The sequence below is a fragment of the Pleurodeles waltl genome, chromosome 8 (assembly GCF_031143425.1).
Source record: "Pleurodeles waltl isolate 20211129_DDA chromosome 8, aPleWal1.hap1.20221129, whole genome shotgun sequence".
NCBI classification, from domain to species: domain Eukaryota; kingdom Metazoa; phylum Chordata; class Amphibia; order Caudata; family Salamandridae; genus Pleurodeles; species Pleurodeles waltl.
In genome coordinates this window covers 145,836,300-145,862,664 of record NC_090447.1, presented here as the reverse complement: position 1 = coordinate 145,862,664, position 26,365 = coordinate 145,836,300, and the positions used below count along the sequence as shown (strand labels likewise).

General features: G+C 41.8%; 1 protein-coding gene and 1 long non-coding RNA gene across 3 annotated transcripts in view; one reads left to right on the top strand and one right to left on the bottom strand.

Annotated features, from left to right (window-relative positions):
• Positions 1 to 17,713, bottom strand: part of ANKRD42 (ankyrin repeat domain 42) — a 241,548-nt gene extending 223,835 nt beyond the window's left edge. Inside the window, exon 1 of one of the 2 annotated variants that reach the window (XM_069203944.1) lies at positions 17,554 to 17,713. In XM_069203944.1, the coding sequence (XP_069060045.1) occupies positions 17,554 to 17,581 (28 nt within the window). In that variant the 5' untranslated portion in view covers positions 17,582 to 17,713. The remainder of the gene's footprint in view (positions 1 to 17,553) is intronic. The other variant, XM_069203945.1, reaches the window with a different exon arrangement.
• LOC138249821 (uncharacterized) lies at positions 17,601 to 25,156 on the top strand. Its single transcript, XR_011194847.1, has 3 exons — positions 17,601 to 17,704; positions 18,218 to 18,294; positions 20,523 to 25,156. It is a non-coding gene; the product is annotated as an uncharacterized lncRNA (long non-coding RNA).
• Positions 25,157 to 26,365: the final 1,209 nt, after the last annotated feature.

The window sequence follows — 26,365 nt, the reverse complement described above, 5'->3', positions numbered from 1 at the left end:
TACTTCCTTTAAAACCCCTTGGTTTACGAATTCTGCAATTATAGGTGCAATCCCTTCAATTGTGTACTGTGCCATGTGGCACTGGGGTATCTGGGGAAAAATTGCATTTGGCTTGACTGGGACCTTAACAGGCTCAACACCTTTGATTAGGCCAATGTCTTTTCCTGTAAAATCACACACTTTCATTTGAACTGTCCCCTGTAAATCAGAGGTCAGATCTCGTATTGTAAAGACTGGGAAGAAACTGATCAATGGGTACTCTTCATTCACTGTGTCACAATCTGTTCCTACAGGCAAGTCATCTTCATCATCACTGTTAGTCTGGATGGCAATGCCATCATTCAAATAAGTGATCAAACATCTTGTTTTGCATAGCAAGTCTCTTCCTAGTAAGGATACCGGACTTGAATCACAAACTACAGATTTGTGTAATCCTTTAAAGTTTCCAATTTTAACCTGAACTGGTTCTGTAATCGGGTTTGTCAAATACTGGTTTGCAACTCCTACGACCTGTACTGTTTGCCCTGAAAGTGGTAAGTTTGGAACTTCTGCAGTCCTCACTATAGAGCGTGTAGCTCCTGTGTCAACTACAAATGAGACTTAGTGACCCATAAATTTCCCCTTCACATAGGGACCCTTCTGACCTACTTCTAACGAAGCTGCTAACACACTGTAGTGTGGTTAGTTTTACGTATTCATTGCGCTTTAGCTTCAGGCTTTAGGCCTTTGTGCATTTTGCCCTGAATATATTTTATTCATTTGCTGACAGCTTAGAGCCTCTGTGCACTTTGCTCTACATGCTTTTTATTAGGCTTCGTACTGTTATTTTTCAAATAGCCAGTTCTACGGTGTTGTTTTTTATTCATATCACACTGTTTTGCCTACTTCAGCACTGGAGTTCTCCATAACATATTTACTCTGTGCTTCAGTCAAGGATACAGTCTGGTACATTGCCGATAGACGTGGTAAGAGTTTAGACTTGGCATTCCTGCGTAGGGACATTTTGTGATCCCGGTGACATGTTAGTTATAAAATCACTTCCTTGTCCCAATACACGCAAGAGGGAGATTCCGACCAGGGAACCACAACTTGACGCTGACTGCCTCGTTGCAGATGCTGAACCAAGATCACAGGTCTTTGCTCAGGTATGAGGGCTGATGTCTCCACAGTGATTCTAATAGGCAAGCTAGAAGCTTAACATGCTGTGCTCTAGATAGAACAAGCAGAGGGAGAGTAGAAACTGTTTGACAATATGATAGCTTTGTTTTTATGTTTTACTCTCCTGGTAACTATTACAATCCTACTGTGTTGTATCGTTCTGGTTATTGCGGTTCACGCCTTAATATCTAAAATACAGTTGTTTTATTAAAACATTATATAAAACTTATACTGTCTTTGTCATTTGTATATGAGATCATATTGGAAATAAGAGAGTTGGTTTGGATCTGAGTAACCACGACTTCCCTGAGAAGTTCCAAAGATGTCATGCGCTCGGCTGCCAAATCATTCCTTCCACATGGGAGAAATGAGGCACTGCTAGTTAGCCGGAGCAAAAACCGGATTTAGGGTGACAGAGTTCTTTACATGTGGGTCAGACTCAGTCCCCCACACCGTTATAGATCCTGCTACCTAGAAATCCAGTAGTCTCATTTAGAATAATGAGAGCCCACGCGACATGGCGTCGCCAACGTTTAGTCTGGCTCTAATGATTAGGTCCGACTGACTCTCTTGGTCTCATATATATTTTGACTCCTCGGTTCCGTATACGGAGACGTCCGTGGGGCTGAGCGTTTCCGCCGCCACGGCATAGGTGCTTCCTATTGCTTAGTGGTTGGTTGTTCAAGCTTGAACTTTGAAAGGAAAACACCCCGATATTGGTGTGCCTTCTCTGACCTGCAGCCGTTTTTTATAAAATGGCGAATCCTAATGTAGTGAACATAGCAATTAATATGCGACATCCGCTCACGGGACATCTATTGACACATGGACTAACAGTCCAGGGGGGTCCAGTCACTTTTGTGGTGGACGCCCATGCAGCCTATAGAACGGAACTTTTTTAGTCTTGGGTCGCATTTCCAGCAGTGGATGGGGGAACAAATACTTTTCACGAATACACAGTTGCGAATGTCCCTGGACAACACAGGGCTTACGCTTATTCAGAAATACCTCTATCTTATCAAGAACACCATAATTGGCTTGATGGCGCCCTCCCACACTCAATAGCACAAGTTAGGTTAGGTCCACTGAGTAATGATGGTCCTACCTGGCCTTTATTGGCTACATATACACCACATCCTGCGGTTGCTCAATTGGCAGTGGTTGAAGTTCGTCGTTTATATACAGAATTAACGGCTACATATAGACGATTAGTTCAGTTTGTAATGCAGACATTAAATACGAATGCAGCGCGTGCTGCTCCAGCGCACCCACAGGCTGTGGTTCCGGGTATTAATCCGGCCACTGTACACTCAGTTATGGGTAAAGTACCGGCTAAACGAGAGGAGACTCCGTTTTGGCTGGCGCAAAAAATTAATACGCTGGAAGCAGTATTTCCCCATACGGGACCTCAGGATAAACATAGAATTTTGACGATGTGTTTGCCGTACGGGATGGTTCCTCCGGTGGACCTTTGTAATACCTGGGGCACGGTGTTTGCCGCGCTCTACACTACGGCACACGGTACACCAACATTAGCTAATTTACCAGACGTACTTAAACAGATTCAGGATGAATATGGGGCTGCCCCTGCCTTGGATTTGGGCATGCAGTTGCTGGGCAACTTTGCCACAGTTTCTTCTATTATTTTGAGTAATCTCAAAGGAGAGGCAGTAGCACTAGCAGTGCGTATGCGTCTTCGGGATGTACCGCTGCTGAATCAGGAGCGGGAGCTTCCGAGAATAATAGCGGAAACATATTCTAGTATTGGTCGTGATAGCCTAGGGGCTAGACCACAAAAACCCCAGTTACAGGGTAAAAATAATAAAGAAAATGCTAAACAGCAACAACCTGAGGGTTCGAAAAAGCGCTGGGAAAAGAAACAGCAAACACCTAAGAAAGATGGTGGGCAGTCTCCGCAACCGGAGACCCCACAGAATAAGTATAATCTCAGGAATAGGGATACTTTGAAGACGCCTGATAGATATCAATATACTGATACACGCCAATCTCGTTCCTTTCAGGACTCCTCGGAAAAGAGAAGTGAGAGAGGTGGGCGGTCAGAGCGGAGGACGGAGTACGGAGTACGTGAAACCGAGACAGGATTCACAACGCTCAGCGGAGGTTTCTATTAAACAAGAAGAGAAACCGCTGCAACAAAAACAGCAATTTAAGAAGAAGAAAGTGGCAGCTGTCTCAGTTAGACATGCCGCTCAAGAAGAGAGTTCTCTTGACGAACAAGACATGGGCGTTAGCACTGTTAGACAGCGCGGCAGAGGTCACGATAGTTCGCCGGAGTCTTCTAGAGCATCTGGAGGTGAAAGCAACTGATGACTTCATACAAGTCGAAACGGCGGATATGCGTGTCTCTGATCCTGATAGAGTATATGAAGTGACTCTGCGATTGGAAGGGGACATTGACCGTGTTATAAACGCCATTTTTTGGGACCATGTGGTAAAATCATATGATGTTCTGTTGGCCGAACAAGATTGGCCACCTGACTTTGTTCGCGACTGTCCAGTTGGGGAGGAGGTTATTACACCTTCCTTCTCACCACTTGTTCCAAGAGAACTCGCGGAGTCCTATAGTAAATCATGGGCTCTAGCACAGGCTCCCGCCTTGTATAGAAATAACGTGGGGTGGGACAGACAATCACCTTATCATGTAATTCCGATAAAGGGCGAACCTCAGCCACAACCGCAATATCCTATCAAATTTGAAGCTAGGGCATCGGTTAGAAACATTCTTACACAATTGGAGTATCAGGGTGTAATTGAGCCCTGTGTCTCGCCAATGAATAATCCCTTGTTTCCGGTTGCTAAACCGGACCATTCATATAGGATAGTGGTGGATTACCGACATTTGAATAGTCATACACGCACATATGCAATACAGAATTCACACAGCGCAGCGCTTATGAATAATATAGTGCGTAAAAAATACAAGACAACATTAGATATCTCGAATGGATTTTTCTGCCAGAATATAGCGCCCGAGAGTCGGGACTATACCTGTTTCATTGCGTTTGGCTCTCAGAATTTTTTTTTTCGTTTGCCTCAGGGGTATAAGAATAGCCCAGGACTGTTTTCGGCTCGTGTAACTGAAATGCTGCATGAGTTCGACCCTGAAGCATTATCATATGTTGATGACATATATCTGACAGTTGATGAGATTCTGCAACATCTAAGGCGTGTATCGTGCATTGTTGTGGGGTTTGCTGATATTGGCTATAAGTTTAATTTTAAGAAATCAAAGATTGCCTTCCTCAGCGTCATTTTCCTGGGATATGAGTTGTCGAGTGAGGGCAAGAGCTTAGCGCCACATTTTTGGGAGAAATGTGCTTTATTGCAGCCTCCTAATACGGTTCGGAAGCTCCAGTCATTGTTGGGGTTTCTGAATTTTGGCAGAACTTACATTCCTGATTATGCAACGCGTATAAAACCCTTATACGAGTTGATTCGCCCGAATTTTTCGAGTACATTTTGGACGATTGAACATACACACATACTGCGAGAATTACAGAGTGATCTTTTAGCAGTTAAACACTTACACACACGGGACAATAAGACACATTTAGTGATCAGGGTGATACCTGGGGCTGTTGGGTTTACTTATGTCACCTTTAATGAAGGGGAGACTGTCCCGATTGCATACAAGTCTCACTTGTATTCAGCTGCAGAGCAACGTTTTGCACAAACTGAGAAAATTCTCACTGCAGTACAGATGGCTGTTATTAAAGAAAGACCGCTGGCCCAGGGTCAACACATAGTTGTCGTTTCCCCGGTTCCGGCCTTAGAGGCTGTTACAAAAGCGAGTGTTCCTAATTCGAAAGCTTTACACCCGCGATGGATACAATGGGCTACGTCTTTGACAGCCATTGATGTAGATTATGCATTTGACCCTAAACTGCAGACTCAAGAATTTCTTCAATACGAAATAGAATAACCTGTTCCTGCTGGTACATTGCCTATTGACCAATATGAAGTGGTCATGTATACTGATGGCTCTGCGCAACCAGCGGTTGGGACTAAACAACAGTATTCTGCTGCATGTGCGGTGGTGAGCGGCACTATGGAGGGGGAAGTGTTCTGCCCCCGACATACTTATACTAAAACCTTGGGAGATTGCACGGCACAGCTGGCTGAGCTCAAAGCTCTATTGTTAGCGTTGGAGCACGCGGATCCGGCACTTTTAACCTTGCTGGTCTGTGACTCCTACTACTGTGTGCAGTCTTTCAACGAATATCTACACTATTGGAAGATGAATGGGTTTAGAGATTCTAAAGGCAACACCATTAAGCATAAAATGTTGTGGGGTAAGGTTGCGGATCTGAAGGAAACGCTTCCTAAAGTCCATGTTGTGCATACACTTGGACACCAGCGCGTTGGAATACACGTTGCTGGGAATACTTTGGCTGATGAAGCCGCGAAATCGGCAGTGGCTGTCGCCACTGTGGCCGCAGTGACTCGTTCGAGTTCCAAACCAGACACAGAAATTTCGGCTGCCATAAAGGCTACGGCTGATGGCACGCCCTTTCCTAAAGGATTTCCTTCAAAATATAGTTACTGCTTGAATGGTGCGCTAAATGCTACTGTTACAATTCCAGGCATTGGTGTACGTGAAATTCCCAATAAAATTGAGAGACCTCGATTGATTTCTGCAGCACATGAGGGGGTGGCTTCTGCACATGCTGGGGTGGCTGCCACAATTTCACTTTTACAGGCTCGTTACTGGTGGCCTGGTCTCTATAAAGAGACAAAGCAATATGTCCTTTGTTGTGACGTTTGTCAACAAATTAAAGCATCGTCGGCTAGACGCCCGCAGCAGACGCCCCTTCTGATTTCAAATAAACCATTACAGTGTGTGTACTTGGATCATTGTGGTCCGCTGACACCAGATAGTGCATACAAATATATATTGGTTGCTGTAGATTCGTGCTCCAGATTTGTATGGGTATGGCCACAACGCTCGGCTGACGCTCGAACTGTTATTAAAGATTTGCGCATCTTTGTCGATATATTTGCAGTTGCGGCTTTTCATTCGGACCAGGGCCCTGCTTTTGCCTCTAAGGCATTCAGGGACACCATGGCTTCGTTGGGGGTCCAACTCCAATTCTCGTCTCCATTTCATCCCGAGGGAAATTCTGTCGTGGAGCGTTTAAATCGTGATTTAAAGCAGTCCTTAACGGCCAGAGTTATAGGTACGGGTCGTGGTTGGCTAGCCCACCTATATGGAGTACAGAGAGCACTTAATAACTTGCCTAGAAGGTCACTGGGGGGTCGTACTTCATATGAGTGCCTGTTTGGAACACAAATGTATGTTCCTGATCTAGATGGTCCTGGTGTGGAGGCGGCAGATACGCCCTTTGACATAAATGATCGTGTCACTGTTTTGCAGGATTTACAACAATTCCGTGAAGATAACTCTTCTGCCAGTGCTGCCTCCTCAGGAATTAAGGATGAGCCAGTAACACCTACTGGTTGGATACCCAGGATTGGGGATCTAGTGCGTGAAAAGGTCGCAGTTAAAAAAGAATTTGGTCCTTCTTATCGAGAACCTGTCCCTGTGTTAGGTGTAAGCGGCACGAGAACTGTGATTTTACCGCCGCTGCGAGGGGCCAAAGGAAATCGCTTTGTTTCCATTGATAATGTCAAGTTACAACATGTGGCAGATTCTGCACAGCAGACCAAGAGGGACACCCAGTAGTTCCGGAATCCCTCTCACTACTGGGGAAGAAGTCCCGCTGCAGGTGATTTTCACCGACACTGTTTCCTCTCCGACCTTGGGGAGGGAGGATGATGATCTTGCGATTGTTCCACCGACGGCGATTAATATGGAATCTTGTGATCAAATTGCTGTACGTTCTACTGACGTTTCTGAACATGTGGTTAATAGCGTGCCACGGCGAGAGCCTCCATCTGCTTCTTCGTTCACAGTTGCACCTTTTGCTAGAACTGCTTCTGGCTGCTTCAACGACGCTGATAATGATGGGTCCGGCTCCTCGTCTTCGATGTCTTCTGTCCACGGTCCACGACGGCTGCTGGGATGGCTTAAACGAACATATTTTGTTTTTCCTTGGAACTATTTTTGGCTGTTTTTGGCCGTGATGACTATTTTATTATGGTTGGGATTTGTGGTTACTTTTTTTCTGATAATACATGGTCATTTTCTTCCTGATCGATCTGACATTGAGCACGTGGAGACTGTGTTAAAACCACATTTTTCGTCTCATATGGTTCGAAGAGACTTGTCCACAGTGAACATTTCTGCTATACCAGTTCCGGATGGAATTGTGTGGGATAAAGTAATGTTTGATATATATGGTCCCACTGAATTGATTCAAATACCGTATGTCCTCAAATTATCAATGAATGATATTGTTATACCTGGCATTGTTTCTGATGATTGGGATGTGAAGACAGTAGATTCTATGCTAACGGATTTGCAATATTATACTGTCTATGACGATGAAGATGCTTACCAGTTTAGAGATAATCATGGTGACATGTTTTGTTACAACTATTATGGACACCACTTTATTCATAAAGCTAGTAGCCCTAAGCCCATGTTTAATTATGTGCAATGGGAACATTGCTCGACTCCTCCACAAGGGAGTTCCAAAACGTATTATGAAAAATTTGCATATTTTGCTGGGCATGATCCACGTAATGCTAGGTCCTACTATTTTAAAGTTACACTGTATTCTAATAAGCAAATGTTATTGATCGATACTAAATTACTGTATTCCAATTTGTTTGTATCTAAACTGTCGGTCGAGGGATATGAATACTGGTTCAAAACTGTTGACTTGAAAAGTGTTTGGGGTACGAAAAATTGGCAAATGCAAGGCAGGGACACGTTATTTAGAGCATGTATTATCCCTGTGCAGGTGATTTTCCTCAATGACACAGTACAACAGACTAGCTGTTTGGGCTTAGCGACGATTAGGGAGTTAACTTTGCCTAGTATACCTGTCCCTTCTAAATTAAAAAATTGGCAGCACTATGTGAATACTACTTTCAGTGACTTTACACATTGGGTCCAGAATGGTACGCTTAACACTTCATCGTTACATCCAGGCGGGTGGTTATTATGGCCTGTAGACACTAATATGTGTCATCAACGTTTTGTCACCTCTTCAGGGGGGTTCAGGACTAGTAGGGCAGACCCTTGTTACGTTTCACCAGAACATGCTGATATTATAACTACATACAGTGTGGGGAAGCTTTGTCAGCAATGGTTGAAGTCATCCACGCTGGATGCAGTTAAGTCACATCTCATGTTACTGTCTAATAATACTGATTTACAAGATTTTTTGTCAGGTCCCAGAGTACCACGGAAGAAAAGGTTCTTATACGAGGTTTATAATGAGATTTGGAAGCTTTCACAACAAGAGGCTGCAGCCCGGTTGAGGCAGATTGATCAAGAAAATCTGATGCAGACTTTGTCTGTTGTTGATAATGGCATGCATACCCTTTCTGAACGTGTTTACACGATTGACAGCATTGTTTCCTCTGCCATTGACATTATTAAATCGGACATGTCTTCTTTATATCATGGGCAGAGTCAGACGCGGTCCATCATGCAGCTGGGTTGGACTCTTCAGACCTTGAAGGCGGGTCGCGTTCCATGGCAGCACATTCGTGCCAGAGAGATCTTTATCTCTTTTAATTTGACTCGTCAACAACAACTGATGGCTAAAAAGGAAGCGACATATGTTATGTTAAATATTGAGAAATTAGAGAAACTGCCTTTCACGGTAGCTGAGATTCCGTCAGCTGAATGGTTGATCCATGGGGTTATTAATTTGCCTATCTCTACTTTGCAATTTACTTCGTGTTTGAAGCACATTCCGGTGGGTAGATATGAACTATTGGGAGACAGTTACATATACGAGGTGTGGGACCTTCCCTTTCAGTACAGATGTGTTAATGGTTTGAAGGAGGTTTTTCTTAGCGGCAGCGAATGCGAAGCTTCTGTCAGCCATTCAATGGTTTGTAAACAGCTGTCCTTGCACGGGGCGTGTAACGCTTCGATTGCTAACTTAGCTTGTTATCTGAAGGGAGTTCCAGTCCTGGTTATTAAAAACACTTTCCAGGTGCTTTCTAACGGCAGTTACATTGTTCTTAACAGCGAACGCTGCTGTGGCATGCGTGCCGGAATAGTTTACATCGTCGTTGTCAACAAGGCCGTTACGTGCTGCGGGAATGTGTTGTTTCCCCCCACTCAATTTAGGGAGGTAGCAGACATCTGGCCTCATATTGCTACTTCCAAGGTTGATTTCGACAAGTTGAGTCGGCTAAAAGCTTTATTGTTTCAAAAGCATGTGGCCCTTACATCTGCTAGCGAGACCTACGCACTTCAGGTGGCAAGGTCATCGGCGGAGATACAGTCCCTTTTGAATACTAACTTTCCGAATCACTTCTGTGAACTTGTGGGACGTATATTTAATGCATCCAGCACCGCTGGTATTGCACATTTTTTCAAAGTCGTTGGTGTTGGTTTTGCTCATACCTTCTCTTCCATATTCGGTTTGATACCTTCGGCTATACATTCTATTTTCAGAAGCATTTTTGGGGGTTTCCCGATTACTTTGGCTTTATTGGCTGGAGTCTTGCTGTTGTTGCTATTTTTTCGCAATGGCTGTCCCGTCACGACGAGATCCTGTACTGCTGCTCCCATCAGCGCAGCTGTGTCGTGAACGCATGATGCAGCATTTTGGAGCAACACTCCTGGGACATTTGGAGTGCGACTGGTCTCTGTCATTCAGACCGGTTTTGGATTGTGTGCAACCCGTGTTTCGATGCCTTTGGTGCTCGTTTGAACATGCACTGGCTCTCTGTCTCTCATTGCAGCGCCCTCCAATGGTCGATACTGATCTGTTGATGTTCCCGATTAGGGCTCATTCCCAGACTTGTGCACTACGGATGCGCTTGCTTCGTGAGGCAGTTTATGAGATTCCCTTCCTGGAGGAAGATGGTATTGTCTCTTTCATAGGCCCTGCACGGGGTGCCGCCCTGAATGGTTTTGGGGCTTTGGATCACACCTGCTCCATGGCACTTTGTGGCGTGGATCTTCCGATATTGACATATATCGAAGTGGAGGAACTCCTGCGTTCTATTGCTTCTGTCTGACGACTGGATTTTTACGAAATTGACACTATATTGAATTTGGTTTTATGCTCACATGTTACCTAAATTTATGACTTTGTTGTCTTCTCACCTTGTCGAAATACTTGTTTTAGATATTGTTTATATTTAGGGCATCCTTTTATATTATTGGAACCACTTGCTACCGACAAGGGGAGGGTGTAGTGTGGTTAGTTTTAGGTATTCATTGCGCTTTAGCTTCAGGCTTTAGGCCTTTGTGCATTTTTCCCTGAATATATTTTATTCATTTGCTGACAGCTTAGAGCCTCTGTGCACTTTGCTCTACATGCTTTTTATTAGGCTTCGTACTGTTATTTTTCAAATAGCCAGTTCTACGGTGTTGTTTTTTATTCATATCACACTGTTTTGCCTACTTCAGCACTGGAGTTCTCCATAACATATTTACTCTGTGCTTCAGTCAAGGATACAGTCTGGTACATTGCCGATAGACGTGGTAAGAGTTTAGACTTGGCATTCCTGCGTAGGGACATTTTGTGATCCCGGTGACATGTTAGTTATAAAATCACTTCCTTGTCCCAATACACGCAAGAGGGAGATTCCGACCAGGGAACCACAACTTGACGCTGACTGCCTCGTTGCAGATGCTGAACCAAGATCACAGGTCTTTGCTCAGGTATGAGGGCTGATGTCTCCACAGTGATTCTAATAGGCAAGCTAGAAGCTTAACATGCTGTGCTCTAGATAGAACAAGCAGAGGGAGAGTAGAAACTGTTTGACAATATGATAGCTTTGTTTTTATGTTTTACTCTCCTGGTAACTATTACAATCCTACTGTGTTGTATCGTTCTGGTTATTGCGGCTCACGCCTTAATATCTAAAATACAGTCGTTTTATTAAAACATTATATAAAACTTATACTGTCTTTGTCATTTGTATATGAGATCATATTGGAAATAAGAGAGTTGGTTTGGATCTGAGTAACCACGACTTCCCTGAGAAGTTCCAAAGATGTCATGCGCTCGGCTGCCAAATCATTCCTTCCACATGGGAGAAATGAGGCACTGCTAGTTAGCCGGAGCAAAAACCAGATTTAGGGTGACAGAGTTCTTTACACGTGGGTCAGACTCAGTCCCCCACACCGTTATAGATCCTGCTACCTAGAAATCCAGTAGTCTCATTTAGAATAATGAGAGCCCACGCGACAACACATTCCACCTCATCTGAACTCTCACTCACCCAGTCATCGTTCGCTTCATCCTCGCTGTGTAGTGGGTATTGGTGTATTGTGTTATTACTCTGGTTAAGCCTTTGATCTGTGACCTGCTGAGGAAGCATCGCCCACTGCTGCTCCAGTGGGGCTTGAGGTATCGGAATCTGCTGCCTAGGAACCATTTGGACTTGGGGTTGCATTTGCTGTGACTGGGGCATCTGCAAACGTAACATTTGCATCTGCTCCATGGGCTGAAAACCTTGCATCGGGTTCACATTACTTTGGAAATTTTGATTTTGACTTCTCATTCTTGGTCCTCTCATGTTTGGAAAAGAATTGATCTTGCTCGTCTGCTGTACCACACCTTCCTGAATTAACATCGGACACTCCCGCTTCCAATGTCCGAGGCCTCCGCAAGAGTGACAAGGTAACATCCTCTTCATCCCTTGCACGTCATTCAGAATAACAACTATATTCCACTCAGGACCACAGTTCATATTTCCAATTCCACCACGACCTCTATCTTTGATCTGGTTTTGTAACCACGCATTTCCTTATTGCTGTTGCGGAAAGCTTCCCTGCAATCCTGATTGTGCCACTTTAATCTGCAAGACCATTGCCTTTTCTTTCAACTTTCTCTGTTTCAAGTCAATTTTATCACTACAGTACTTTGCATACTGCAACACTTCCTTAATCGGCTTTGCTTGTCAACAAATCAAATGACTCAATCATCTGGCTAATTTCAGGTCTCAACCCTTCAACAAATCTGAACACAAAATTAATCATATCTTTCAGCTCAATTGTTTCTGTCCCACTGTAATGTTTAAATACCTGCAGTAATCGCTCATAGTACATATGTATCAACTCTTTCCCTTCCTGAGCTGTTCTGTCTATTATCTGCCAATCGAGATTCTTGGCCAAAATTGTCGTCTTCAAAAATTCAATCACCTTATAGTAATTTTTCATTACATCGGGAGATGGTGCACCTGTAGCCGGATCTCTCTGAGGTTCTCTTGTTGGCCAATCTACACTCCTTGCATTCGACCCATTAATCTAAAGGAACTACTATTTCTAACAGGGTGTTCAAATCCTCCAAGCATTTGGTGAGCTTCACAAATCTATCCGTTAGCTGATACCATTCCACTGGCTTCTCTCTCAACCTGGGATAATCATTGGTAAACGATAATATGTCTCTCCTGCTCAAAGGAACGTAAACAAAAATCCCTCCTGGAATCTCTCTTAAGTAATATTTTCATTGGGTCCTCAATCTGCTACACAGTTGCAGTAAGATTCCCAGAATCCCTTTTCTTCTTGTCTCTTTTCTTCACCCATCTGCCTTCCCACTTTTCTAATGCTCCCCGTGTTTGAATGTTCTGAATTAATTCTCTAATTCCCGGTATTTTTATGTTCTCAAAATCCTTTGAGTCAAACGCTAACCTGTAACTTCTCTTTAAATGCTTTGCTTTCTCAATTTCAACATTATATTTCTCTGCCAGATCTGCTAATTTCTCATGTACTATTACTGCTTTGTTGGTAATCAATTTGCACAAATAACACAACTCCTCTTCGTGGTATGAGTCAATTCTGTCTATTCCCATTGTTTCTTCAATTAAGTCTTCTGCTTCTAGTATAAGTCTGGTCAAATTCAGAGCACTTCCTCCACTGGAATCTCCTTGTGTGCTACTCAACTTCTTCAACCATCCAGTCAACTTCTGAGCTGTCAAACCTTGTAATGAAATGTTGTTATTGCTTACACCTGGCACTTGTTGTAACATTAGGCTCGGGGTCTCTGGTGTCAACATGCTTGGATTGGAACCTATATCGAATGTTCCCTGATTATTTGGAGGAGTCCTAAAAGAACTCAAATCTATTAACAGACCTGTTCGATCAAAGGTTGGTCTCATCAGCGGTCATCATTCCTACGTTTTCATTGAACCTCTCCCTTTCTTGGCTTAGATTCAGTACTTTCTGTTCACTGCTCTTATCACGTCCCTGGGCAAACAAGGGTATAACCGGACCAATGGTAACCAGTGCAGACACAGCATCTGGACTTTATCGGACATTTGGACCTCTGGGGTACATTACTCCTGTATTCTGACTTGTCAGTGCAGACATCTCCATCTGGGACCCAGTTATAGGGGTGTACCTCTGGATCGTCTGGGTTTGTCCTGGAGTCATTAAATTTGGGGTAGACTCTATCTGGATCAATGTCAGCTTCTGATAAATGGTTCTCACGTGGGCAGTCTGTCCTGTCGGCATTAGTAAGTTTGTAGTATCTATAATAGGTACATCTGGGTAAATTCTCAGTATGTCAATCTGGAGCATAGGCAATTGTATCGAAGAAGTGGTAGGGACATTATGGCTAACTTGTATCTGTCTCTGTGTCCACTCAATAGACATCGGAGCTGTAGGGTCTGCACTAACCCTTGTACCCGATTCATGTGCTGCATACGATGGGGGACGATTTCTCAATAATTACAAAATAAACTTGTCATCATCCGAATCCTGATCAAGTGTCACATTTTTTCTAGACTCGGTTGACCTCTGCTCTTTGTCATCAGAAGGATAGGAATCCCTCTTCTTTGTACTTTTTCTAGCCTCACTCTCGTTCTCTTGTGTAACTGCATGAAACAACTTAATTCCCTGTAAAGTCTCAGGTCTCAAAAATTTCTGCTCACTATCCCATCTCGCCTCAGCTAAAGTCTTCTCAGCCTTTCTCATTCTCCTCTCAAATTTCTGTTGCTGTTTGGCCACTAATTCCCAAATGGCTAAAGCTTCAAACTGTGCAGGTCTCAGAAGAGGTTTCGAATCATACAGTACTCTCCTCAAATGCTCGAAAATTCTCAAATTAAATGTTCCATGGGCAGGGAATGCTAAGCTCCTGTCTCTCTCCGTTTCTTTGCACCATTGTTTCAGCCAAAGACATGGCGCAGCACCTTGTTCTTCTATTACAATATAGGTGGGTGTACCTTCTCGCAGTGTCACTTTTCCTATTCTAGCTGGAATTAAGGCATCTCCCCCTGGGGCACTCTTTAAAGCTTTGAAAAATTTCATCTTCTGTAATTTATGCTATTTCAATCGAATCAGGAAGTAAATTTCAATCCCAAAATCCTTTTCGCCTACCTTTTCTTCCAATTATGCTTCACAGGGACAAACCATCCGACTCTTTTATCAAACAGGGAAATACTAATCCTCTTAAGGAGATGAACCATCCGACTGTCCAAAACTGAAAGATGACCACCTGGAAAAATGATGGTGTCCTCTTAAGGTGCCATACTGTGCTACCAAATTGTGGTCAAACAACAAACTGAAAGAATGATGGTGTCCTCTTAAGGAGACAAACCATCCGACTCTGCTACCAGAAACTGTGAGCGCATCTGACCTTATTTGGTCTTTTATAATTTATTTATAAGGGGACACGTTAGAGGGACACGTTAGAGGTTTGATGGATCTTTTGAGTGCGCTTAGAGGAATCTCATCCATCCTTACACCATCTCTCCTCACAACCAAATCTAATGACAACAACATACACAACAATCTCAATTTAACTAAAGCATTCACAATTAAGCAGTCAAGAGTCACATTACAAACCAATAGTAACAATAACTGTGCAGCAGAAATGACATACATCCAGTTTCAGCAGGTGAACAATAAACTCTCAATAACATTCATCAGCATTTGGATTTTTTACTAACACTCTGATTAGAATAGCATGTTTGGACTTCATGCAACAGTAATTTAGTTAAAAGTTAATATAGAAAACATCTAGCTATGGCTCTATCAAATTTAGCAGTTGGTACATAGAAATTTAAGGAACGAAATCTTCAACAAAACTACAGTATTCTGTTATACCTCTCCTCAATGCGATCAACAAATTGTGATTCTCTTCGTCAGCTGGACATCCATCTGGTCAGTTTTAGTAACGGGACAGTAAAAGGGAATGGCTCAGACACAGTGGGCTCTAAGCTATCTGAACCATTTAGGAAGCAACTTCTAAAAGATCAGCATTTCATTAACAATTTAAGCAATAACATAAAATTAGGGAATAAAGTCATCAGGAACTGTTCAGCTCCTCAAACAGAATAAGACAGTGCGCAAATTAAAAGAATGGCAAAAAATGGCACCGAACTCTCTCCGCAGTCAGGCTAAGTTAGAATTTCCTAAAGCATCTTCCAATATCATCATTGGTCAAAAAAATTGTACGTCTACAGTTGATCCAATGGAAACTAAAACTCAAATCTAAGATATAACTAAACTGTTTTTCACACGTCGATGATTGGCTCCTCTTCTCCTGTTCCCATCGTCAGGTATCTCCTTTGTTGCAATCCATACTCTAGTCAATGCATCCATTGTTGGTTACTGGTAACATTTCAATCTCACGCCGCAAGTTAAAATTTATATCTTTGAGAAAGTTAAAGACATCTGCAAATTGTTTGGTCAGCACATTGTGAACAATGAAGCATTCATTTTCTTGTCATACATTTCCCACTATTTTATTAAACATTGCAGCTTGACATGAGGTTTTGCAAACTAGGCCCAACCCTCGCCATATTATGGCCTAAGGTTAATAAACCAAATACATAACATGAACTTGTTAATGTGACATACTAACACGTTTTTCTCTACATGTACGCAACAACTAATAATAATATGCATTCACTAAACAATAACGTTTTATGGTGACCACTCAAGTGGACACATTTTCCAAGTTGCACATTATTTTCCATGTTAGCCTAATTCCATGCAAATTCTTAATCCATAATAAATGCAAAATGATTAGAAATTAATTAAGCTTTCACACACTCACAGTCACATAAGACAAACCTGCTAACGGTCATGACCATCACCCAGGTTTGTACCAGTCCACAGCAATAAACCATTACCAACTCAATAGGCAAGGAATTCCTGAAGAAATAAGCCAAATGCCGCTCGCTAACAAAGGACTTTAATTTAGTCAACCACTGCAGGTCCTAATAAACTGCCTACTGGAAGGGTGGGGGGATATTCACCTTGGTAAACTTACACCTGAATAAATCTAGATGTTGAGTTTACTCTTACACTTTTGAGTAACTTTACGACTCTTGGCTATTCACCATTTCCAAGTGTAGAGTTAATAAAAAATGTTGACTTACGTGTCTGCACCCACTGACACAGGGTGTGGAATCAAATTTACGAGTGTAAAGTTACTACAGCCAAAAGGTAGTTGTAGTAGTAAGCCAAATAACACACTTGGCCAACTACTGATACTGCAACACCCTCCAAGAGAAAATAATGTGTGTGTTAAAAATGTAATAATTTTCAACAAAATTATTTTATGATAAACTATTCAAATAACTCTTTAATTTAAAAATAAATGCAATTTTAATTTGTAAAAAATATAATTTAAATAATTTTAATTGTTTCTACATATCTTTCTGTGCTTTTAAATAAGCATAAATATAAACATTTTACTTTAGGTCGGATTTATTTTATTAATAAAGGTTCTAAAAATAATTATAATTTAACATATTTGAAATAAGTATTTAATTCAAAACGTAGTTAATCGTGAGGTCGTTTTTTTTAAAAAGTATAATAAACTTTTTGATTTTTTCCTATACTCTACCATGGGGAGCTCTCCGCCCCAGTGGCCCCGATGATCTTACCACGGGATCATATCCTAGTATCTCTGCGACCGCAGAGAGTAGTCACTTGCAGCACCAGACAAATACCACTCTTGTTGTAAAAAAAAGTAAAAACAATAATAATGAACAATGATAAATAAAACGTTGGTAAGTGTAGATTTCCGATAACATTATTAAATCAGAAACGCCGCAACTATAATAATAAGAGACCATTTTCATTGGTGCTTCTGAAATGTCCGCCCTACACATCAATGGGAAGCGTCATCTAATTGGTCCCCACTCGATTTTACACCAATCCGAAGCTCGCTAAGGTGGGAACTAATCGGACTTCTGTGCCACTATCACATAAAATGCAGGATCCGACAGAGGGGCATATTCGGCGTAGGTCGCGTAGAATGTAGATCAGTAGCTACTATGAAAGAAAGAGGATTGCATCGCAAATTTAAGTCTTCTTACCGTGAAGGGTGAGGGAAGCGGCGGGCATTGTCTCTGCGGGGATTTTCCTTTGAACGGCACCTGTGGTTGTAAATTCTCTGAGCCGCTTGTCAGCCCGACATTTGCGCCCACAGGTTCAGAGCGGTTGTTATGGAGTCGGCGTAAACTTCCGGTATGGTAAACGTCACTTCTGGTGGATTATGGTTGATTAGGAGGGCTGGCTGTTTTATTTTTTTTATATTGTATTATATTGTTTGTATTCAAAATACGAGGTATACAGCGTTTTGGGGAATATACCAAAACCGAAATGCACAGCTGCTTATTACCTGTAGTTGAACGCTATAGCTGTATATCAACACTTTGAAGAGAACCCAAGTCTGATGTGTTCTCTAAAGGATAAACTGGGGCTACGGATCTGGGCTTGGGGCAGGGCTGTCACAGAAGGATACTTTCCATCGTTCACGTTTTAAGATTCTGCAAAGGCCCATACGTGATAGTTAGGTAAAACTATAATAAATCGTCGACATTCATTTTAACATGGCCGTTGCTTACTCTGATTATCACTCGGGCATCATTAAAGAAGCTATGGAGCGCTTTTAACGTTTTTTCTTACATTCGCTGTTTAAAGTATGTACTGATAAAATACCAGTGTTAGGTTATTTTCTTAATTTTTTTTTACCGTCAGGGACATTAAAATACTGGTTTTGCTGGTATAAAACCGCCAGATGGCAGCCTACCTCTGATGAATGCGAAACAAATTAGGTGAGTGTTCTCTCAAGGGCAGAGCCTAATCACATATTTCCTTGCAAAATTACGCTTTTGAAGATAAATGTGATTTCCTGGTAAACTGAATCACATCTTTTACTGAGTACCCACCTTGCAAAAAAAACATCTCTCCAGATACCAGCAGCAGACTAGTTTGTGTAGAAAACTGTTATATTAGTGCCATTGACAGGCATAACATTAGTTGTATACATGTGCAATAAAAATACAGTATGATCAGAGGGACTGTTTTATTCATTGGGTGTCACCAATTGAGACTAAGCGCAAACATTACAGCACTTGTCAGGAAACAGCCTGGATGAGCAATATACATTAACATTTATATAGTTTTCATATTTACTTTGGAAGCATATGCCTGAATTGCTAGTAATGTACTGGAGATTTTGTTTTAGGGCAATATTGGAGACTATTATGCTTCCTTTTCGTGCCTTTGTTAAGAAAAGCAGCCATGGTTAATATAAACAACACTTCATAGGAACCAAATAGAACTGATTGCCAGTTTATCTGGTCGCAGTGCTTGCAACTGAGTTTTATTGTAACTTGTTATTTTTATCTACAGATACGTATACTCGTGTCATATTTCGGAGTGCAGTTTGGCAGAAACGGCACTCCCTCTCCAACACATCTGTGTGCTGGGGAGAGAAGATGAGAGATAAACTACTATGAGACAATGTTTAACCTATCTGTTGCAGGATCCACTTCTTCTGAATGTCCTAGAGGGTCACAGTTCTTTGATCTGCCAAAGATGTTGTTGCGGATGGTTTTTTAGGTTTCAGTCCCTGCTTAATAAATTCGTCCTCAGATGGGTGTAAAATGTAGCATCACTTGATATTTTGTGAAGGGTAATATTGTTTTCGGTATCGAATAATCTCTACAGATTCCAAAACCACTGTGCAGCAGAAAAGTCTCAAAAGCTGTGCTGGGTTTCTAGTTCTCCTTGTGTCTCACCAGGACAGGGTTACCCTGAAATATGAAGGGTAAGCATACCTCTCATTGTTTGCATTCTATTTAATCTTCACTGTTGCTCGTCTGTCAGTTTCATGTTCACATGATCTTTTTACAAGGTAGAAGGCGCCAAAGGAAATCGAGTGGTTGTGATTCTGGCTTATGTAAGCTTTTATGGGCTGCAAGCTATGGAGGTTTTTTTTGAAGTTAAAATAAAGTTTAAGATATTTATGTCCATGTATGTCATAATAAATAATATAAATTTGCCATTAGGATCTTATTTTCTTAATAAATGTGAATAAAATGTCCCACCATGTGCGTCTCTGATCGCTTGAAATTTGTTGAACCATTTGGTCGATATTTTCTACTGGAATACATTTATCCAAGATGGTAAGGGCTATTTTACGTAATAGCATTGTTTGTTTAGAGACAAAAGCTCAAGGTCACAAGTAACTGATTGTTCAAGAGAGTCGATCAGCTTGCTATTATTGCTGCATTTCTGTTTTTAGGACAATGTGTAGGATTTTTGATGAACGAGTTGTGAGATTCAGCAGAGGAGACAGTGAAGTCGATGGTATGTGCTTGACCAATGGTAGGATGGATGTGAATTTTATTTTGACGTTCCCAGTGTGGTGAAATGGTGTTGAGAGTATGGCCCTTTGAGTGTGTTTGGCCATTCACCTGTAGGCTGGGCCTAAGGATTCAACATTGTCTGGTAGCACTTTTGTGTTGGACTTGTTAAATTGATCAAATCAGGGTTGAGTTCTCCCAAGTATGATGAGGGGAGGATGCTGAAGGCGTATGATGAGGGGAGGATGCTGAAGGCTTATGAATGCGATGGAATCACAGCAGTTTACAGTGATGTTTGTTGTGGGGTTGGGGACTCTATATATTAACATAGTTCGTATGGTTGAGATGGGAGAGATAGGTTACATCGAATAAAATGAGACTCACTGTTTTGTATTTGTATTTATATATATTTTTAGAATGTTATATATCTCCTGTCCTTCTTCTTCCTTTTTTTTTTTTTTTCTGTTTCTTAGAAGTATTTTATAGCCTTAGGGTAGCATTTTATTGTTTCAAAGTATAATGAGAGGCAGGTTTGTTTTGAATAATAATTCAAGTTACACTTTCAAAATATTTATAGATCTTTACTATATACATTTAGATTCAGGACATGCATTGATAACCAAATATTTGTTATTCTAAGATTTGTTTGTATTTTGCAGTAATTGTGTTACCACTTCCGTGTTTCCAAACAGATTTCATTGCCCCTGATTGCTGGAGAGAGGACAAAGGGCCTGATTACGATCTCTGTGACATTGGCGCCAAGATCGCCAATACAGTGGCTTGACAGCAGCCTCACCCCGTCGTATTATGACATTTTCGCCGGTCAGCCCAGTGGAAACATTGCGCTCCCCTCTCCTCTCCCCCCCCCCCCCCAATATTTGGGAAAGTCTTACAAAGTTCCCAGAAGAACTACAGTGTGTGTTTGAGGTATATAGGCTGCCCAACTGGGCAGATGTGACTCAGTTATTGCAATTGGTGATGTTGATTGAAGTTAAGGACAGACTGATGGGGAAAATGCCCATTGGCCGAATGTGGGCCCATGGAAGGACGGGGAACTAGATGCTGCGAAGAAAGTTTTTTGTTGTTGTATGTGATTAAGGAGGTATAATTGGTAAGAACTGATTCAACTAATGTCTTGAATTGCAAGCAAAATAGGCGTGATGCACAAGCTCATTATTTGTACAGATGTAAGAATGTGTTTGAAAGGTATTTGGCTCAGGAAGCTGTAAGTGCTGATTTTGCACAGGTATTATTACCAAATGTCAGTTGACCACCGTATGTATTGGATGGCAAACTAAGATGCTAGCAGAACTGGTAATAGTCACCAATCGTTGTGTATCCTCACAGGAGTGAAAGAAAGAGCATATTCAATTTAACTTATTGTCTTTGAAATTGCATAAATTGGCGCAGGGAAATGAAAGGGTCAGCTCAGGAGCCTCACAAATTGGGAAGGACAGGGAGGTGGAAGTATTGGGAGAGGGAACAGAAGGGGCCAAGAAGAGGCACTGAGCATAGGAGGTTCTTTGCTTGTAGTCAGCTGCAGTATTTGAAACAAGAATGTCCCATTACTAATGTACTAATTACTAATGTACCTGGGCTTCCAGACCAACCCGATATCATCAAATTGCAGAGAATCTTTGCCCTGAATTTTATGACAGCCCAAGAGGTTCTGACTGTGTTATATGTACCCTAATACCAGTATATCAGAACGGCCCCAATGTGAATTGCCATTGTTGGTAAATGTACTATTTGCCTTATTGGCACAGGCGTAAGCCACTTGGCTTTCAAAACCTCCTAATTCCCTTCTTTACTCCTTTCAGGCATGTCCATACACATAATCAGTATTTACAATCCAAGAGTTCCCTATCCTATTACTGATCCTGTGTCCATTTCTGTTGGACCTATTAGTGATGAGCATTCCTTTCTGTTTAGCTCAACTTATCCAACAAATGTGTTAGACAGGGTCATATTGTTAAATTGAATTGTATTGTGTTTTGTACCCCACACGAGTGGGGTGATTCTAGTATGTACCTCAACAACAAGATGGTGAAGTACTTACATTAATATGTGTGAGTTAGACAACCTTCAGAGGAAGCAGACAAGGTATTCATATTCCCTTATTTAACAGAATTAATTTCACAGGTACCGTCCACACTGCGTCCATGAAGACCAATGACATGGGATTCATCTCTTCAATGTGAAAGTTGACTCTCAGAAGAAGCTACAGCGAATACACCAGGGCCAGTTAAAACCCAAGGTGGAAGAAAGGACCCACCCTGTAATAGTCAATTTGATTCAACAAGGGAGTTTTAGTACCTATTGATGATATAACATGAGTATTCTCCTGGTACGGAAGGCGTGGAGAGCCAGCGTTGACGGGTTCGTCCAAAACCATAGGGCTATTAACAAAGTGAAATATATACACTTTATCGTACAGATATTAAAATCCAATACAGTTTTAAAAAAATAGTGGGTAAACAAAATTTTATGATAATATAAAAACTCTCAAACCATAAAACTTTAAAATCATTATTTTGGTTTAAAAAAAAAAAAAAAAAAAGCCACTTCTGTCGAACAGTGCAATCAGCAGTAGGGGGTCATAAAGACAGACTACAAGGAGTTACTTGTTATTGATAATAATTAGATTCCAAAGGACACTGGTATGCATAGCAATTATGACCGTGGTAGGGTAGAACTGCACATCATTAGTAGCATAGAATGAAATGGAACCTGATGTTACAACCCAACTGATGGTATAGACATGTAGAAGATATTGCACTGTGTGATTACTGAAATCAACAACGTAAAAATACAGTTAAGCATGTTTAACGCAGTGATGATTGATTTGGTCAACAAAACATTCAGCATCGTATTATAAGGTCCTAATGACGCAATTATAGCTTGTTGACACGTGTGAACGACCCTACTTATTCCACTCTCCCTGCAGCCTTGATCTATATTCCTCCAGTAGTGCTGGGCAGAGGCACACCACATGTTCAAGAGATTCCTCCCAGCCTCCACAACCCTTACAGGTTAATCCACCCTCAGGCTGCCGCCAGCTGGGTAGGTGTTTTAAAAAAAGTCCAGTTCCCTAGCTTGAAGGCCGTTACATTTTTCCTTCTAGTAAATGTAAGCACACACAAGGTATCTGGCTAGGGCGGCTGGCTGATATGTATTGAGTACTGCCCAGGCATGCCTACGCTTAGCAAGGAGGGCTCTATCTGAATGACCATACCTGAACACTTTTCTTGATACCTATTCTAAATGTTTAATGGGTCAGATTACAGGTCCAAAGATCTTTCACATTCAATAACATAAGGCAATCTTCAAGGAAGTGATAGTGTGATTACTTTGTCCCACTAGAGCTAATTTCAGACCATAATAGATAATCTGAGTTGCCTACTTTGCCCTCTATAGCTAAAGGAGAAGTGAGGAGCTTAAACTCCTCACGCACACATACATGGCACTACACAACATTGGACCTGCCTCCCTTAACCACCGCCTCTCATTTTACATGCCCTCCAGACAACTCTGCTCCATCCAGCTGGCCCTTGCCGCCCCACCTCCCCAAAGATTCTCAAGAACTCAGCTGGAGGAAGAGCCTTCTCATACCTCGCTGCGCAGACCTGGAACACGCCTTCCTCTCCCCCTCGCTGATCCAGTTCATGAAGGACCTCAAGACCTGGCTCTTCAACTGATCTGCTACCTTCCTCTCCCCATAAGACACTTTGAGACCCTTCGGGTGATAAGCCGTGCTCTACAAGAACCGTGATTGATTGGCACAGTTTGAGATAAGCACCAGCACCGGCTGCCAACTGGTCTGGAAGACCAAATTCAAGTCTGATCTGGACAGGAGATGAAAGTTCTGGCAACCGGAAAACCCTCTTATAGATTTTGGTGACTAAATTATTCAACATGCTGCTATCCTTGTCCATCTGGATTTTCCAACCATAGGACAGTGAGGGAGCGATCTTGGCTCGCATAACTTCCAACAGAGGAGAAAGGCTTGGCCTCTGAAGGGATTTGGGTAGATTCGAAAGGGACACCTGTAGAGCCAGGGCTTTGATTTCAACCGCTTTTCGCTGTTTCACAAAGCAGACTCTGGCATTGACATGGACCCCCAGATACTTGTAAGATCATTCTGAGGAGATTTTACTGCTGTTGTAAAACCAGTCACTACCCAGATGTTCTTTTCTGCCAAATGTAACAACCTTTTTTTTCTTCAAATTCACCTCCAGGTTGTAAGTGACCGTATAGGTGAATAGTTGAATAAGCAGCAGCTGCTGAAGACATACCCTTGTATGGCTGAGCATTGGCAGGATGTCAGCATATAGCAAATTGATAATCCATGAACACCAATCTTGGGAAGGTGACAGTTGGTGGCATCAAGACCAGATACGCAATAAACAAGTTGAAAAGCAGGGGACCTAATATGCATCCCTGCTTCACACCACAAAATGTAGGGATTTTCCTGGAAAGTGAGACACCATCTCCCAATTTAATGCAAACCCAGGTGTCAGTATACAGCTCAATTATTGCCTTCAAAAGCTTTGTGGGGGATCCCCCATTTTTGTAATTTGGACCACAAAATGCCTTTTGGGACCTGATCGAAAGCTGCCTTGAAGTCCACAAAGCAGCAGTGCAGCATGGAGCACAATGCTATTTCCTTGTCCATCAGATAACCCATACTTCCTTGTAGTCCCCATTCCTGCTACTGTGCTCTATTGCACCCTAGCCAGTGCTCAATAGTTCACTGTGGTTGACCTTTGTTCTGTTTTCTTTTCCATTGCAATACAAAAGGAGAGGCAGTAGCTCCTCTTTTTCACATTCCAAGGGTGTCTGTTTTAATGGACCTGACTCCCTCAAGCATTTGTAGATTCTCCTTAAATCTTTTCCCAAGCCCTAAGAAAGGATTCAGACACATTAGTTTTCCCTCCAGGTTCTACTCTTATTAAATATGGCAAATGTTACTCTAGGTCAGTGCAAGCAGTACAGAGTCTCTCTCTTCACTGAATTGGCTTAGAAAGAGCACAAGGCTTATAAAGAAAAATTACAGTTCTGCCTTCTCTTAAGTGTGATACCTTGGTCATGAAATATCTGCTAGCAAGCACCACCTGTCCTTCTACCAAGTTGACGCCATCTGTAAGTTGTCCTGCCCTGTAACTGTCTCCCAGGTACATACCTTCTTGGGAATGGCAGGGTACTGCAGGCAGAGGATTCTAGGTTATGCTGAAATGACAAAACCTTTGCAAGAGTATGTTCGAAAAGATACCTGTGAACCATTGTACTGGTCTAGTGAAGCTGAACATGCATTTGGAATAAAAAATCAAACCAACTCTGACTTCTGGGCCTGCTTTAGTGCTCTCTGATTTCGCCAAACTTTTTACTTTGTATTGTCATTAAGGAAATGGATTTGCACTTGGCATGTTGTCACAAAGTCATGGGGATCAGAAAAGCTCCATAGCTTATTACTCTTTAGTTTGGAAATAGTCGGGGCTGGGCTTCCACCATACTGTATTTATAGTCTGTGTTGTTGCCACAGACCTTGTTTAAGCCTCTGAAAATGGTGGGGCCTATTTACAAAGCATGAGTAAATCTACAAGTGTAAGTTTACTGTTATGCTTTTGAGTAAGTTTACTACTTTTGCATATTAAGCACCTACAAGTGTAAAGTTAATCAAATGTGTAGTTTTGCATCTCTCCAATGTAAATGACAGTGTGCTACCACATCATGCTTTAGTAATATATTTATTAAAAGTGAGTGTTTAAACATAAACTGAGAAACACGCCTGCCTTGATGGCAAAGCTATTTGAAAACTAAGAGGCAAGTCATGCATGCATCATGTGTACCCTCTATGTGGGCTAGTTTTATTATATATGGGGCAAACGTTAAGTGTATTTAATCAAACAAAAGAGGATTTTTTTACAGCAGAAATACTCAACTCACATATCTGAAGGTGCACTCTTATGTGAGAATGAAGAAAAAGGCAAGTGTAAAATACAATATTTGCCTAGGATCACACAATTTGAGACCCGTTTTCGGGTCAAGTACATTACAGTTAGACCGAGTAGATTATTCAAGCTGCTCAACCTACAGGTCTAGTAACATTTTTATGATTTTTCGAGGCCTGCTTCAAAATTGAAACTAATTCTTTGAAGAAAACATATAACATTCCAATCCCAACACTAGGCGGCAAGAATGTGAATCTACAGCAATACATGCTGCAAACTGATGGTTGCAACCAAGTAACATTTTCTGTTTTGACTATTCTGTTTTTTTTTTTTTTTTTTAAAGGTAGCGATGAGGAAGAGGTTGAGATGGGGAAGAAGTTACATGAATGGACTAAAACAAATAGAGGACATGAAGGAGAACCTGACAAGTGTAATGGATGGGAGAAGGAAAAGGAAGTATTGGACCCAAAACCCCAGACTTTTAGAACCTTTCTGGAATCAAGAGGAACCTCTGCCAAGGAGAAGAGCTGAAGAGCTGGAGGAGTACTGCCTCTTTGCTGTGTTGCTTTGCTGGGTTGGCCTGC